General features: G+C 29.6%; 1 protein-coding gene and 1 long non-coding RNA gene across 6 annotated transcripts; both read left to right on the forward strand.

Moving 5' to 3' along the window:
• The first annotated feature begins 6,751 nt into the window (after positions 1-6,751).
• On the forward strand, positions 6,752-9,192 carry LOC145957559 (uncharacterized). The gene is made up of 2 exons (XR_014433590.1): positions 6,752-8,620; positions 8,791-9,192. It is a non-coding gene; the product is annotated as an uncharacterized LOC145957559 (long non-coding RNA).
• Positions 9,193-11,473: 2,281 nt separating this feature from the next.
• On the forward strand, positions 11,474-15,579 carry LOC109788886 (pentatricopeptide repeat-containing protein At4g21065). Of its 5 annotated transcripts, none has more exons than XM_020347735.3 (6): positions 11,474-13,303; positions 13,388-13,459; positions 13,586-13,708; positions 14,134-14,217; positions 14,655-14,789; positions 15,093-15,579. In XM_020347735.3, the coding sequence occupies exon 1, from the start codon at positions 11,510-11,512 to the stop codon at positions 13,241-13,243; it is 1,734 nt and encodes a 577-aa protein (XP_020203324.1). In that variant the 5' UTR covers positions 11,474-11,509; the 3' UTR covers positions 13,244-13,303; positions 13,388-13,459; positions 13,586-13,708; positions 14,134-14,217; positions 14,655-14,789; positions 15,093-15,579. The 5 variants fall into 5 exon arrangements, with proteins under 5 accessions (XP_020203324.1, XP_020203325.1, XP_020203323.1 ...); XM_020347736.3 differs by having other exon boundaries at positions 13,590-13,708; positions 14,620-14,789; XM_020347734.3 differs by having other exon boundaries at positions 13,590-13,708.
• Positions 15,580-17,999: the final 2,420 nt, after the last annotated feature.

Genomic DNA, 17,999 nt, shown 5'->3' on the forward strand with positions numbered 1-17,999 from the left:
CTTGGGTGGCCATATTTTTTTGTTTTGTTTCTTTTTTCTTTCAATTCACTTATGGGCCTAGCCCATTTATTCATTTATTTTCAAGAAAAGAGGGTTTTAACTTTTAGGTGTATAACATACAATCTGTTAAATTTCTATAATTGAGACTGACAAATTATATACAAAAAAATTAATGTAATTGATTTTATTTGATTATTTAAGTTATTATATGTTGAATTTTCACATAATAATGGTAATAATGATAATGATAAAAATTAATAACTATTCTACAAAATATTGAGAATAATACCTTTTATGAATATTGACAATATATATATATATATATATATATATATATATATATATATATATATCATTTAAAGAAATTATTATTTAAATGTACATTCTCTTAATCCTAGGGCTAATAGATGCAAGTTGTAACAACTTGTTATCTTAAAAATTCTATCTAAATTTAACATATATAATTAATCATTAGAATATTATAATTTTTAATAAAAATATTTGAAGTCATTATTTAAATATTTTAGTGGAGAAATAGTTAATTAGATGTGACATCTTGTTAATCTATGAGTTTAAGATACAAGTTGAGACAACTTGATATCTTTAAACTTTACTCCAATAGCAAATCAAATCTTTTTAAAATATATACTATAATAACAATAATAATAACAAGATTATGAGGCATTTCTTTAATTTTAGATGATAGCATTTATTTATTGTTTTAACAAAATTAGTTTAATTGATTTATTCGATTAAGTTGTTTCTTAATACAAATGTGTTAGACGTTGTAATTTTAATTCATTTAGACAACAATAACAATAATAATTACTGTGATATTTTCTTATCAATATTAACATTAATAATATCTACCATTTAAAAAGGATTATTGAAATGTGACATTCTCTTAATTCTAGAGCTTAAAGGTACAAGTTGTGACAATTTGTTATCTTAAAGTTATTCTTAATTAAATTCAAAATATAATTGAATATCAAAATATTATTACAATTTTTAATATAAATATTTGAAGTCATTATATCAAAGATTTATTGAAAAATAGTTGATTAGATATGATATCTTTTTAACCTTTAAATTTAAGATACAACTTGATATCTTTAATTTTTTCTCCAAAATAAAAGATATCTAACCAAAATCTTTTAAATATGTATCACAATGATAATAATATTGATAACAATAATGATATTTTAAAAATAATTAAATATATGGCTTTGGTGTACACCTTTGTCAGTTTTTATATTTTAGGATATATGAACTGTGACAGTTCAAAAATCCTAACTTTTTAGAAGAAAAACAATAAACAAATTAATTAAAAAAATTTAACAGACAAATATTTTCTACCAAAGAATTACATGATTTTGATTCTTCATTACACATGGAGATACGTAGGAGTAGGAAGTCACTCCTGTCGAGCCAAAAAAATAAAAATAACAATATTATCTCATTTTTTTCAATAATAATAATATAATAAATAATTTTAGTATTCATTAAAATAAAATAAAAACATTTGTTCATGTGGAGTGAGATAAATATTTTAAAGGTTATAATAGTTTGCTTGATTAATTAGAGGTAATCGTCTTATGACGAACATTGTAAGATGCTAATACCTTCCTTACACGTAATGGACTTTTGAACTCAAGAATTTGATTTTCGTAGACTGTTTTCCATTTTATGGTTTTTCCATAATAATAAACATTGGTGGCGACTTCATATATTTAATTTATTTTTATTGTCTCGTTGCAATCTCGGTTGCGATAATATTTATATATCTATATATGTTATTAAAGATAGAAAAATTTGTTAAACTAATTTTTTTTCTCAAAACTACATAATACATGCACATTTTTTAGAGCTTTTTAGCATTTTAAATCTCAAATACTTTTTATTAATTATAAAAAAACTTATTAACATTTAATAAATTTAATGACACTAACACTAAATAAGGATACTAACTTCATATTGTCTTTATGTAAATTATGCTATTAATTGTATGAATCAATAGGTCACTATAATATTTGTAGTTTAACTTTTATGTAGCGAAAAACATACAACATATACACATCTATCATAGGATTATCATGAATCTAACATATAATCTCATGCATACAATAATATGTAAGGAGATGAAAAGAATATCGATTCCTATATATATAACTATACACATCAAAGAGTAAGTATTGTATACAAAATAGACCCTAAAGTGTTGGTCAAGCATCTATACAAGATCACTACCTCAAAGCAACTACAACCAAAAGTTGGTCATCTCCTACATGACCCTCCACTGTTAGACAAGCCACTAGCTAATCCTGACCTATCATCATACCAAGTATGACCATCATAGTCCCAAGTATTAAAAAAAAAAAATACAGGGTAAACTTATGAAATAAAGAAACATACAAGTACAACATCGATATCAACATAATCAACAACATCAATCTCAACATGCAACCAATACTACTCATACAACTTACAAAATAAAGTGCTTAACAACTTCATCTCAACAAGACAATCATCATATAATAATATACAACTAATGTGTCATTACGTATATCAACTAAAGAGATATCCTACAATAGATGAACATTTTAAGTGATTAAACTTTATTGAACCACAATGTTTGACCTATTGCAACTAGGTCAGGTATAGACAACGACTTCAACCCTCTAAGAGAACTTGTTTAACAACTTAATTTGATTTCTCGGGTTTCATCACTTAAACTAGGAAGTATAATACTACTGTCAGGGTAAAATAGTTTGGATATGAGTCTATCACAACATTAGTCTGCAATACAAGTCACTTATGAGATTAACCCACTAACTACCCTTCAAGTATTACATCCCTCCAATACTCAATTAAGGACTAAGTCTCTGACCTTGTACTTTACTCAATTGGTTGTTTTATATATGTATGTCTTGAATTTTCCTACATACGAATACCACATAAAACCTAGATAAAATAATTACCCATTCAAAAGACAACTTGTTGAAGGGTTTCAACCAAGCTCTCAGAGCACCGCAACATATGATATATAATGACCCGTCGTGGTCATTATACTTTGTGAAATCACTAATTAGAAGTAGGAAAATTACTGCTTAAAATTATACATTTACAAATACTTAGGTATGTATTATATAACATGCATATACATGCATGTAAAAACAACTATATAAATATAAACAATATAAATACAATCATTTTAGTAAGATTCAAATATATGACCTAAGTGTCAGTCAAGCACAAACTATATAACTATCACAAGAGGGTAGTTCAAAAACGTCCAAAAACATCACCATCCACCACTACAACCTATCCATACTTTACTCTTACACCAAGTATGATCATCGCAGTTCATACCACATGAAAATAAGTAAAGATAAGCTAGATTTCAAAAGAATCAAACAATTATATGCATAAAAACATTTATATTACCCACCCATATGTAAACCTTAAAATCAACAACACAAGGTTCACATCATACGACAATCCTTAAAACAACAACCAATTTGAAAGCTACATACCAAGCAATCAAATTTGCACCACATAAATATCATACGATAAGATATTCAACCAATGCATATGAATACACCAATCAACAACACATCATATGCATACACCTCACTAATGCATTGTCACGCATTCACTTATAGAGATCTCATAATATATCTTAGTAGCCTAAGTGGCTTGACCCTCCTAAATCAACCTTGATCACTTTCATGACATATGCGCATATTGGATCCATGGCTAAAATGGGATATCAATCCTTCATCTGATTTCTCAGGTGTCGTCACTTACACTATAAGAGTATGGTTCCACCATTAGGATTGGTATAGTTGGGTATAAGCATACCTCGACCTTGACATGCATTACCAATATGAAGCTAGTTCACTAGCTATCCTCAAGAAACCACACAACCTCCACATTGACTAAGGATTTAGGAGACTCAACAAAATTCACTCCTAGAGTTTCACACTTATTCAAAGAGGGTTTTTCAACAATTGCCCCCCTAAGCGCCAAAACAAGATCCCTTATATGGGATCTTCAACTTTCAAAACAACATCCTCCCTTCTAGTCTTAATTCAATCAACATGTTTTATTGCCTACAACATTCTCATCATCACATCTCAGCATACATCATCTATATACATTACTCCAAGTCAATGTATATAAAGATCAAGTTATACCAACATACTTCGCATACCAATGCCTATCAAGAGTTCAACCATACAAGAATAACATCCTAATCATACATAACATATCAATGTTCATCACCAATTTCAACTATACAAGTATAGCATATCAATGTTTATCATCACCATCATACATCATACAACATGTAATAAACATATGTATTATATTCATATTCACCAAATCCACCCATCATACAACATGTATCAACATATAACTTATAAAAATCAACAATCATACAATGACAACTTCCATATAAAATATCACACAAAAAGTTATATTACTCTTATCAAGCTCATTCTTATCTCATATGAAAGACAATAAGATTATCTACAGATCTTGTGAAAATCTTAAGTTCTAATTCCATATTTACTTTACTAAAAATTATAAAAATTGCAACATTTTAGACTCATGCTGACAACTTGACATTTGGTCACTAAAAAGATACTCGAGTTCTAAACCTCCTTTTAAGGTGATTCTAAAGTCATTAGAAAACTAACCTTTGTGGCTACAATTTTTGTGAAAACAACAAAGTCTAATTTAGAAAGAACTGATCTACTCAACCGTTTCAAAATCTCTCAACGGATTTGTGTTGGAGACAATCTCTGTTTCTTGCAATTTTGGGGTTTCCAAGTTTCTCTAATCCATCCCAAGCTCACCTACAAATTGTAAACTCAAATCTAAACTATCAAAATGATTATAAACATATACAACATATGAAACCAGTTCAAATGTAACATGCATGCCCTTAACAATGAGAGATCAACAACTTTGGGTTCACCGTTCTTGGAAATCCCAACTTCCACTACAAGAAAATTGACATATAGTGACACACACTCTATAGTGACATAATACGTGTCACTAAAAACTACTTTTACCCACACAATAAATATATATTGGTATATTGTTAAAAAATGTAGGTATAAACTATAGTGACACAACATATATTATTAAATCTCATTCAAAATCAACACTAAAATTGTATGTAACTATATGTCAAATAGATATATACATACATATATTGTATCTATAGTGACATTTTTTGTATATCACTATATGTAACATTTCTTATAGTGTTCACAATACAAGATTCCTATAAATCCAAAAACTCAGCCATACAATCACTTTTTTTTTTTTTTATAATGATCCAACCACATGCAACTCAAAATATAACGACGATTTGAATTTTAGCTTCCCTTATCTTGATTCTAAGCTAAATCGATGAAGGAGAAGAGGAAAAATAAATGACTGTAAGTTTCCCGACAGCAAGGGAGAGGAAGAAAGAAGAAGATAACAATTTCAAGTTCTCTGCATCGATACGGTCCAATTCTCTACCTCAACACACTAAAATGTTTCCAATAACAAGAATGACGCTCAATTCACCTTGAAGCCATAAGAAGAAGAAGAATACTTATCAACTGAAGTCTCTCTACCTCCAATAATAAAACTAAACATACACATCTAAAAGCCTAGTGTTGCATGATAAAATCACATATTATTTTGATTTATTTTAATTAAAAAATCTTTAAATCTATAAATTAAAAAACCTCTAAAATAATGAATAAACTATTATTAAAATAACTATAAAAAAATGCAACGAGCATTCCCAAACTATGACATTAGGAGACGAGTTTGAATGTTTGATCCCCATGAGATACTAGCACCCTCCTACCACAAAAATTAATATTAATCAGTATTCTTGCGGTTACTAATAAATAAATATACTATTTTAGATAAATACCAAATCAAAAATATAGTATTTAACTTGGAGACCACCACTACTAGAAAAATATAATTTTCTTGCGAATTTTTCTAAAAAAAATATTCGCAGAAATTTTTTATGAATTTTCTTGTAATAATAATTTCACAAATTTTTTTTACAAATTTATTTGGAAAAAATAATTTACAGATATTTTTTACAATTTTTTTATGAAAAATAATTTACAAGAAATTTTTGCAAATTTTGCTATAATTTTAATGATCATAGAAATTTTTTCCACGGTAAAAATTTGTAGAAAATATTGTAAGAATTTTATTTTATTTTTTGCAAAAAAAATTCACAAGTAATGTTTACTATATGATAGAAAAATTTCGCAGGTAACTTTTCCTGCAGATTTTCCTGCCAATTTTAATTTGCAGAAAAAATCAAAAAAATATTTAAATTTATAAGTTTAATATTTTAAAAAAACTTCAAGTCCCACATCAATTGAAAATAAAACAATTAAAGAGTATATAAGTTGGGGCAACACTTACCTTACAAGTTGATTTGTATGGTTAAGTGTTAGACTTATAATCTACAATCTTAGAGTTTAAAAGATTATGTATCACATGTTGGAGACATGGAAATAAATATTTTGGATGAAAAAATTGTGAGCATTTAAAAGTGGAAGAATTATTAATAGAATTTGTAGTAAGTTCTTTGATTTTTTTCGTAAAAAATATTCCTGCAGAATTTTTTACGAATTTTAAAATTTGCAAAAACATATTATCTACGAAAGTATTACCTGCAAATAAAATTTGAAAAAAATTCGTAGAAATAATGTTTGTTGCGAATTTTAATACAAAATTCGCATGAAAAATCGTATATAATAAGAAAAATTTCTAGTAGTGCATTGTTTTAACGAATAGTTTATTGGGAATGCTAAGATTATACTATTTTAGATAATGTTCAGATTATACATATGTTAGAGGGTTTACTTCTGTTACGCTAGCTAGTTGAAATTTTAAAAAATAAATCATTAAATTAAAAATTTGGTAAAATAAGATATTCAACCAGTCGATAAATACAAAATAACACAGAAAACATTAAATTACTTGACCACATAATGAATAAATAATGAATAAACTATTATTAAAATAATTATAAAAAAATGCAACGAGCATTCCCAAACTATGACGTTAGGAGACGAGTTTGATCCCCATGAGATACTAGGACCCTCCTACCGCAAAAATTAATATTAATCAGTATTCTTGCGATTACTAATAAATAAATCTACTATTTTAGATAAATACCAAATCAAAAATATAGTATTTAACTTGGAGACCATCATTATTAAAAAATGTCATTTTCTTGCGAATTTTACTATAAAAAATATTCATAAAAGTTTTTTGCAAATTTTCTTGCAATAATAATTTCACAAATTTTTTTTACAAATTTATTTGCGAAAAATAATTTACAGATATTTCTTACAAATTTTTTTATAAAAAATAATTTACAAGAAATTTTTGCAAATTTTGTTACAATTTTAATGATCATAGAAATTTTTTTCCATGGTAAAAATTTCTAGAAAATATTATAAGAATTTTATTTTATTTCTTGCAAAAATAAATTCGCAAGTAATGTTTACTAAATGAAAGAAAAATTTCGCAGGTAACTTTTCCTGTGGATTTTCCTGCCAATTTTAATCCGCAGGAAAAATCAAAAAAATATTTAAATTTATAAGTTTAATATTTTAAGAAAACATCAAGTCCCACATCGATTGAAAATAAAATAATTAAAGAGTATATAAGTTGAGGCAACACTTGCCTTACAAGTTGATTTATATGGTTGAGTGTTAGACTTATAATCTACAATCTTAGAGTTTAAAAGATTATGTATTACATGTTGGAGACATGGAAACAAATTTTTCGGATGAATTCATTGTGAGCATTTAAAAGTTAAAGATTTATTAATAGAATTTGTAGTAAGTTCTTTGATTTTTTTCATAAAAAATATTCCTGTAGAATTTCTTGTGAATTTTAAAATTCGCAAAAACATATTATCCACGAAAGTATTACCTGCAGATAAAATTTGTAAAAAAATTCATAGAAATAATGTTTGTTGTGAATTTTAATATAAAATTTGCATGAAAAGTCTCATGTAATAAGAAATTTTTTAGTAATACATTAATTTAACGGATAGTTTATTGGGAATGCTAAGATTATATAGGTTTTACTTCTGTTACGCTAGCTAGTTGAAAGTTTAAAAAATAATTCATTAAATTAAAAATTTGGTAAAATAGGATATTCAACCAGTCGATAAATACAAAATAACACAGAAAACATTAAATTACTTGACCACATATAAATTGAAATTTAGTAATTATAAACAATTATTGCTTATCATCTTTTAATTTATTTTATTATTTTAGATTTTTTTTGTGTGCCGAAGATAGTAATGGTTTCACGAAGGCATGACGTGATGTGTTGGTGCAGACGTGCACGTTATTTGTGAGCTTAACCTAACCATGAGATCACCACTTTATCATGAAAAATAGAGTATCGATCCAGAGTATATATATTACTATATTTATTATACATCCTCATCGATCCTCATTTCATTATTTCCCATTTTATACATATCAGCCCCACATGGCTAGGGTTCTTAAGCGTTTTCAAGTCGTTGTGGCTTTTTTGGCCATCATTGTCCTTGTAACCTCAGGCAAGTGACACCACATTATTTATTTTTCATAGCACAATATCTGATCGATCCAATGTAAAATTGATAAACATGCATGACACGTACGTATTAGTGTAACAATTCTTTACATTATTATTATTATTATTATTATTATATTATGCATGTGTATAAACTAAATATCTGTGTGGCAGCTTCGGAAGAGAAAGAAGCGAGAGCGAAATGTTGGCGCAACAGTAAAACATGGCCCCATGCAAGATGCTTCCATTCTTCAATTTGCAGTCAACACTGTCAGGCCTCAGAAAATGCAATCTCAGGGGAATGTCGTTTCTATTTCAAGAAATGCATCTGCAAATTCTGCGATAGCCCTCACTGAATCAATCCACAACTCTTATTAATAATTGGGGGATGATAAGATAGGATCAACTTCTTAGTAATGTAGTTAGTTTCATCAATAAAATACTACCATTAATTTCTTAGCAACAAAATTATAGTCTCCTCCAAATCAAATGTTCAACAATAACTACTGTATCCCGCATTTATTTATATGATTATCACATTCAATGATGATAGTAATATATATTTTGATGTTATAATTCTTGGTAATGATTGTATTGAACTAAAATAATTTTTAAATATTATTTAGTGATCGACATCATAAGAAAAACAAAAAAAAAAATCGATAAACTTATAATAATTTCCTTTTCAATCTAAAATAATAATAAAAAATCATTTTCATGTTATGTTAATGTGACTATCATATTAAAAAAAATATAATTATAATTTAATTAGATTACTCAGTTTTCAATACTACAGTTTCAATAATTATATAAGACGATTTTCATTTAGTTGACAATATATAAAACTTTATATACTCATCATACATAAAATTTAAACTCAATTTGAATTATATAAAAATTTAAAGCTTTAAATATGTTAAGGAACTATCAAATATATAGCATTTTTAGTTTTTAGTTTTTAGTCTTTTAACTTTGTTTTGCTTTACATACAAATATATACTATTCATTGTCACTTGTTTTGGTTCTGATCGTGATGGTAGAAAGTAGAAACTAAAAATAAAGATTATTATGTTTTGTAGTAACGTAAAAGGATAGATTAAATATTAAAAAAATCATAATATCAGCAAAGGCTATAAAAGAATTTGTTATATTTTACATCGTTATAAAACCAAAATCGTTATATTTGCACAAATATAAAACATATTATTTTTAACGGCAAGTTTATGACAAAGATTAAAATAGTTGACGATGAATATTGCAAGAATTAAAGACAAAAATAATAATATAAGACATATTTAAGCTAAAATTAAATTAAACAATCAACCCCAAGCGTGTGATTCAGCGGTAGGGGTTGATCCACGCTTAAGTAAGGTCAGGAGTTCGAATCATCCCTTATGTATACTCCAGGGACGAACAAAAAAAAAAATTAAACAATCAAAATTCGAAAACCACGGTCAATTTTTTAAATTAAAAGAAACCAAATTGTGATGAGCGTCCAATAAAGCATTTTAATATTTAATCCATAAAATAAAGAACAGCGGTGTAAAAAATAATTTTGAAAAGTTTGTTATAATATTTTTCACTTTTTATATATAAAGAGAGAAGAAAAATTAGTTAATACTAATTATATTTTTTTTAACTTTAGTGTATTTTAGTCCTCACAAATATAAAACTCAGTTTTGCACCATGACATTTTATAAATTGATAAAAAAAATAATGATATCATTAATTTATCCGTCAAATTAATGAATACTACAAACTTCATTATTTGTTAATGTTTTAAAAATTTAATCAAGTATACATTTTAAAATTATAAGATTAGCAGGAACAAATAGAAAGAAGTAACCAATACTAAATGTGTGATCAAATTCTCATTCCTTGAAATATATAAGTAATTATTCAAGTAGTAGAGAAAGTAATTTGGTAGTTATTTTTTAGTTAAAATTTTTATTTCATTTGATTCTAAGAATATTTATAATAAAATATTTTATTGTATTCAAAATATTTAATAAAAAAAATATGATTATGCTAATGTAAAAAAATGTAATCAAATTTTCTTGCATAAATTAATAAGTTTCATAAATACTTCAAACACCGATTAAAAAAAATTATAAAAAAAAGAGCTTTGTTTGTATTAAGCCCATAATTTATTTTTATCTATTGAGTAAATTTCCAACTTACACTAATAAGAGAGAAAGAAATAGACTAGAAGGAATTCAAAATGGAGAAATGGAGAAGACAAGAATAGAACGAATAACAAACTCTAGTAGAGCTTTAAATCTAATTTTTTATTTTATTTTTTAATTTATTTTTAATTTTTAATTTAAAATTAACTTTTTAATTTTTGTAACTTAAGAAATCTTATTTTAATTTTCTTTCCAAATTTTTTTAGTAAATATGTGACATAAAACTCATATATTATTAAGTATATCATTTAAAACAGCATATAAAATTTGTTTGATGTTATATAATATCTTAATTTATCATTATTAATTATACTATTAGTAAGACCTATAAATTAAAAGAGTTTTTTTCAAACTATATAATTAAAAAAATAATTTTAAATTTTAGAGAAAAAAACAAATTTACTCTAACTTAAAAAGTAGAAAACGTTTCTTGAATTTTTTTTTTTTTTTGTAATTTCCTCTCCTTATTTTAATTTTGTATTTGAACAATCTAATTTTGATAGATAAGAAAAAGAGTTAATTACTTATACACATAATTAGTCTAAAAATTTTTCACATTGATAATTAATTGTATATTTTAATTATATTATATCATTGTAAATATATTTACTTTTAATAATAACATAATATAATTAAAATATATAATTAGTTGGTGAGTAACTCAAGTAGAAAAAGGTATAGAAATTGAAAGGTGTGGGTGCAATGCAATGGAGGTGGGAAGCATGAGGGAGGCTATGCAACTCCACGGGCAAGTGGTGAAATTAGGAATCCGGCAGAAGCAGCGTAGCTTCTCCAACCTCTTCACCTTCGCCGCCCTCTCCCCCTCCGGCGACCTCAACTACGCTCGTCTTCTTCTCAACTCCAACCCCTCCCTTAACTCTTACTACTACAACACTCTCATTCGGGCCTTCTCCCAAAGCCCAAGCCCAAGCCATCACTTCCACGCCCTCTCCCTCTTCCTCTCGATGCTCCACTCCCCCACCCTTCCCGCACCCGACAACTTCACCTTTCCCTTCCTACTCAAGTGCTGCGCGCGCTCCAAACTCGCTCCACAGGGCAAACAGCTCCACGCCCTCGTAACCAAATTGGGGTTCGGCCCAGATCAATATATCCAGAACGCCCTCATCCACATGTACTCCGAGTTTGCCGATGTGGGCCTCGCGCGGGCCCTGTTCGATAAAATGCCCCACCCAGACGTCGTTTCCTGGACCTCCATCATTGACGGCCTTGTAAACAACGACCGACCCGTTGAGGCTATTGAATTGTTTCGGCGAATGTTGGAATGTGGAGTTGAGGTGAACGAGGCCACGGTTGTGGCTGTTTTGAGAGCGTGTGCGGATTCGGGAGCGTTGAGTTTGGGGAGGAGAGTGCATGACATTGTAGAGGAATGTGGAATTGGAATTGGAATTCACTCTATGTCTAATGTTGCCACTGCTCTTGTTGACATGTATGCGAAAAGTGGGTGCATAGAGAGTGCACGGAAGGTGTTTGATGATGTTGTGGACAAGGACGTTTTCGTTTGGACTGCGATGATTTCGGGCCTCGCCAGCCACGGGCTATGCTCGGATGCTATTGACATGTTTGTTGACATGGAAAGGTGTGGAGTGAGGCCTGATGAGAGGACTGTCACCGCGGTTTTATCTGCGTGTAGGAATGCAGGCTTGATTCGCGAAGGTTACTTCTTTTTCAGTGATGTGCTGAAGCGTTATGGGATGAAACCTACAATTCAGCATTATGGTTGCCTAGTGGACCTTCTTGCTAGAGCGGGGCGTTTGAAGGAAGCTGAAGATTTCATCATTGCAATGCCTGTTGAGCCTGATGCAGTCCTTTGGAGGACCTTGATATGGGCCTGCAAGGTTCATGGGGATGTTGACAGAGCTGAGCGGTTGATGAAGCGCCTTGCGCTGCAAGGCATCGGTGGTGGGGATAGTGGAAGCTACATACTTGCTAGCAATGTTTATGCGTTGGCGGGGAAGTGGTGCGACAAGGCGGAAGTGAGGGAGTTGATGAATAAGAAGGGACTAGTGAAGCCACCGGGGTCTAGTAGGATTGAGGTTGGTGATGGTGTGCATGAGTTTGTGATGGGAGATTACAGTCACCCTGAGGCGGAGAAAATATTTGCCAAATTGGATCAGGTGGTGGGTAAGCTGAGAAATGAAGGGTATGATCCTAGAGTTTCGGAGGTCATGCTTGAGATGAATGATGAGGAAAAAGCCGTTCAGTTGCTTCACCATAGTGAGAAGCTTGCTCTTTCTTATGGACTAATTAGGACAAGTGAAGGGTCTACAATCCGGATTGTGAAGAACCTAAGGTCTTGTGAGGACTGTCATGAGTTTATGAAACTAATATCTAAGATATTCCAAAGAGATATCATTGTGAGAGACAGAATACGTTTCCATCATTTCAAAAATGGAAGCTGCTCTTGTAAGGATTATTGGTAGCTGGAGAATTCTGCTTGTAATCTGCAGCAGAACTTGTGTTCTAGTTCAGAAACTACCCAAGTAAACATTTTGAAATAATTATGTTATTCTTAGTAACCATTTAGAAATAATTTGACACTATTCTTACTTTTCTTCATATGCAAGGTGGTTGCAATTGGAGAATGTGGGTTGGAGTTATGACAGGCTTCATATTTCTCCAGCAATGATTCAAAAGAAGTATGCAGTCTCACCATAACCTTTGTTTAGATTTGTGTGTGTCATATTAGCTCCTTTTCTCTTTTTTTTACTGTTTTCTGTAATATATTAAAATATTCGATTAATCATTTTTTTTTCCTGTGAAAGCAAGGTATTTCGAGAAGCAATTTGAGTTAGCATGTATCACAAAACTGCCTATGTCTTTTGCATATGCGAGCAGCTGCTGCATTTCTGAGAAATAGTGGACAAAAATAAGGACAGCCTGGACAGGTGTGGATTTTTATTGGGAAATGAATATAATTATAAGGATTAGACAGTATTATTGCCACCCTTGGCTGTTATTTCGTTTTCAACTTCAGGAATTAAGGGAAAAACAGATATAAAGGGTTTAATATCCATCAAGTTCAAAGGGGGTTTGTTTGGAGATACTAATGATTATTTTCAAACTTATCTATCATTTGAATGGTTAGAAAAATTATGTCGAGGCCTCAACAACACATATGATACAAAAATTACTAGCAAATAAGAAATAAATAACCTTGAAATTTTTATCTCATTTACCCTTATTCATTAGCTTAATATATGAGGCCATAACATTATTATTTAAATATAAGTGCATTTGTTTTATTGCTTGTGTTTGATGATAATCACTTCAGGATATAAATTGGACTAACCATTTCTACTTTGTACGTCAGGTTCGCTGCTGGAGTCACCCATTCATTTACTGGTAGTAGTATGGATGATTGCATTAAGCTTCTATTATTTGAAAAATGTACATGGTAAATCCACCTTTTCGAGCTCTATTATGTTTGTCAACCTATTTGAAGTTGCTTACATGTGTCTAATAATTTTAGGCTTTGCCTTTCCAAAAATAGAACCCCAAGTAAATTTATACAGTTCTAATTGCAATTTCCTCGAGATGAAAAGGATGAATATACTTTGAGAAAGCTCTGTGTTTTTACATCATTGGTTCTGTTGTTTTGATAATAAAGAAAATAAAGAAAAAGGCAAAGAAAATAAACAAATAACTGATATAAGTGATGTGTTTATATAAAGAATAACTACGTGTTTCTGTAGAGGATATTGGCGTGTTTGAATATCTATTTCCTTGTTAGTTAACTTGCATAAAATTTCACTTGATATTGGATTGTGGCCATTGAATGCTAAAATTGCATTCAAAGCCCATGAATATTACCCATCATTGATTCTGTGGCAGGCATAAACTGGCGCTCTCCGAAGACGACTGAGAACCTTGATGTTAAGGGTATTTCTGTTGAGACAGTGTCGCCATACTGTGAAATCAAGAATATGCAGGAATTGATTTTCTTAAATCTACTCGGTCTTTGAAGAAGTAAGTGAAGTAATTTGAGGTGTTCATGGTTTGTAATAAGTGGTTTAAAAATCAGATTTAAAAAAAAAAAAAAAAACCAGTTCAAAACTGGTTTATTTCAGATTTGGTTCTGAACCAGTTTATCAAACTGGTTTATTATCAAATGGATTCGGTTTGGCATTATCAAATGGTTTGAATCAAGAACCATTCCATTAAAGTAGTTTGGTTTGATTTTTAAAAGGAAAACTTGTGGAGAAATGCCCCCTGTACAGTCACATGATCTGCTAGTTTTTGATGCTAAATATGGCTATTGACAAAATGCAGATGCCAAGGAATGTCGATAGTAGCACGAGCCTTGATCGCCAGACTGTAAACGAAACACAACGGAGGGCCTGTTCTGATCAAAGTATCAATTATATTGGATATGAGTACTCTAGATGACTAGATGGGATATTACTTCGATTCATAATCCATGATAAGTGTGGAAGTTAGAGTATATATTAGTCATTTAATAATATTTTTTTGTGGGGGACATATAGATTGGCTTCTATTTGGTTATGTCCAATAAAACTAATTTAGAAAAAATCTGCATTCATTCTTTGGAAGTTATTTGGTTATACTATTGGAATTTGCAGAATTGCCGGTATGTGGTAAGGATGTTTGTTTTTGTTGGTAGAGAAAGTATGTGTATTTAATGCTACGCAGTGCTTGGTGATAATTATATAATTATGTGTATTACATTATCTCATTTAGTTAAAGATGTTGATGATAATAGATTTATAGCCAATTTGTATGATTGAGTTTACACTAATCGCATGTTGTCTAATCATTTAGAGGTTTCACTGTCATGGTTATTATTTTCAAAGTTGAACTTATTTATTAGCTTATCATTACATAGTTAATTATGAGTGAATCAAAACTATACTCTTCGATAATTATTGGACTCTTCCTGCTGAGACAACATGTATAATGTATTCATAAAAGATAAGAATAAGAAGACGAAGCTGCGTGTACTACTGGGACTCCTTTCTGATTTTTTTGGTGGTTTATGTAAATTTGTATTCTATTGGTCGAATGCTTTAGTCACATATGTTCAATCTCTTGCAAGTTGCCGCCAACCTTTCTTCTCTGTTCTCATGATTGGTTTTAAAATTAAGGATTGAACAGAGAATTTATAAGACGGTTCATTTTTTTTAGCTAATTATCTAAATGCATTTATTTATTTTTCTTTTACCAAAACAGAAATGCAATCAGAATTATGAGTTTGGTAGACTTATTTTGCTTTCCATGGCACAGGTCCCTTTGAAGAATCTAATTTTTATATTTTTGTCGGAGTTATTCACCCAATAAAACAAAGAGTTGTCAGAGTTTGACTGTTAGAGATGTACCAAAGAACTTCAAATCATTATTTCGATTAAGATAATAAAGGATACATTAATAACTTTCTGTTCGTATTTTTGGTTTGTGGGAATTCTTTGTAGATTTTTAACATCGAGAAATGAAAATATATAATACTGTCATTTTTAACAAATATTTGTTGATAAAAATGGAGAAGGGCGACATTAATCAATTAAAAAAGTGAAAACAATAAGGCAAGTTTATAAAATTGTTCTAAATAAACTCCCATGTGGTGGGGGTGACGTGATTATTGCCCTAAAAACTAGTTTTGCTCTGACGGTGATGCAAACTGATCCCCTCGTGATCGTTCTCGAGAGTCAACATGGGTTTAGTTAGGGGCGTGCACTTACTATTCACTGGAGAAAATAAATGCGTAGATCTTTGTCCAAAATCAATATTTAGAGAAGTGTGAATACTGAGGAATCCAATTTTATTTTATTTCTATATCAGAAATCCTTTTAATTATATTAATCTAGTGAAGATTCCAATCTAGATCTTGTGTCTAACTGGACAGACAAATATCAATCAATTACTGATTGAAATCAATTAGAGGAACACATTACGAATTAAATAGCAATTGTGAGACAAATTACTAATTACTAATCATATATCAATTGGGGGAGTTGTGAACCTATTAGGTTCGGTCTGATGATAGGAAGTTTGTATAGTTTATACGGATACAAACAAAAAATAAAAAAAATGGAGAGTCGTGAAAATAAGAATAAAGAAGTGAAATGAATTAAGGAAACATTGGGCAACCTTTTTGTTACATTAAAAAACACGTATCCTCTCTTGGTTGCTCTACATGCACATCCACTGCGAAATATAACTTTTTTTGGGGGTCAAAAGCTGATATATAACTAACTTTATTGAGGACCAATGGCATCAGAAATTGAGAATGCTTTTAATTTTAACTATAAATGTGAAGGCTGAAGGGAATGGAAATGGACCCTCTCAAACGCGAACGATTGCTTTGCTTCTCTAAAGTTAATCCCCATGTTAGAGGAAAGAGTGAGAGTTGTAAACCATTACTTAAATAAATAAATAAACGGTTGATATATTATATTGTAGGGTCCTTGATAAAGTCGTTTTATGACCTCATGAAACATGCCATCTATTATCATAATTTTTTTTTTTAAAAGCATGGATAATGTTTTAATTTAAGAAAAGCCTTCCATGATCAGGGATCAGTGTCTCCAACTCAATTAGTGCCATGTAGGTGTAGCCCTCTCCTCTCTCTAAATGTCCTTCACAATGTCATCACATATCAATGGGACTCCACAATATTGTCATTCACTTATTATATCATAAAAAAATGGATTTTTCTTCTTCTTATTAGTTGAGGCAATCTATTTTGTTCGGTTGAAAAGAGGAAAATAAGAGGGAGGGGTTGAAAAATTAGGCAGAAGAGAGTGTTTGTTATTTTGGTTGGAAGAACTTTATCATGCATTAATAATAAAAATATATTTTTTATTATAAAGTGAAGGTTTGAAAAAATAACTTGTTTAAGTTGGAATAACCCTAATTGAAGGACGTGCTTAGTGATAATAAATACGCGGTTACACTTACATCATGATACTTGACTTCTGAAGTTCTTTTTTCTTCCCATAGAAGATCCACAACTGAAAATCTCACCTCATCCATGTGCAGGGATTTAGGAGAAAAGGAACTTCTTTAATAGTTACTTTTTACTGTTTAATAATTTTTTACAATATGAAATTTAAAATATTTTAATTAATTTTTTATACAAATTTAATTTCTTTGTTAAATTAATTTTACTTCTATTATTACAAAAACACGTTATACAGTTCAATTACTTCATTTTTTTACTCT

This window comes from Cajanus cajan, chromosome 4, assembly GCF_000230855.2.
Source record: "Cajanus cajan strain Asha chromosome 4, NIPB_CcT2T_4, whole genome shotgun sequence".
Classification (NCBI taxonomy): domain Eukaryota; kingdom Viridiplantae; phylum Streptophyta; class Magnoliopsida; order Fabales; family Fabaceae; genus Cajanus; species Cajanus cajan.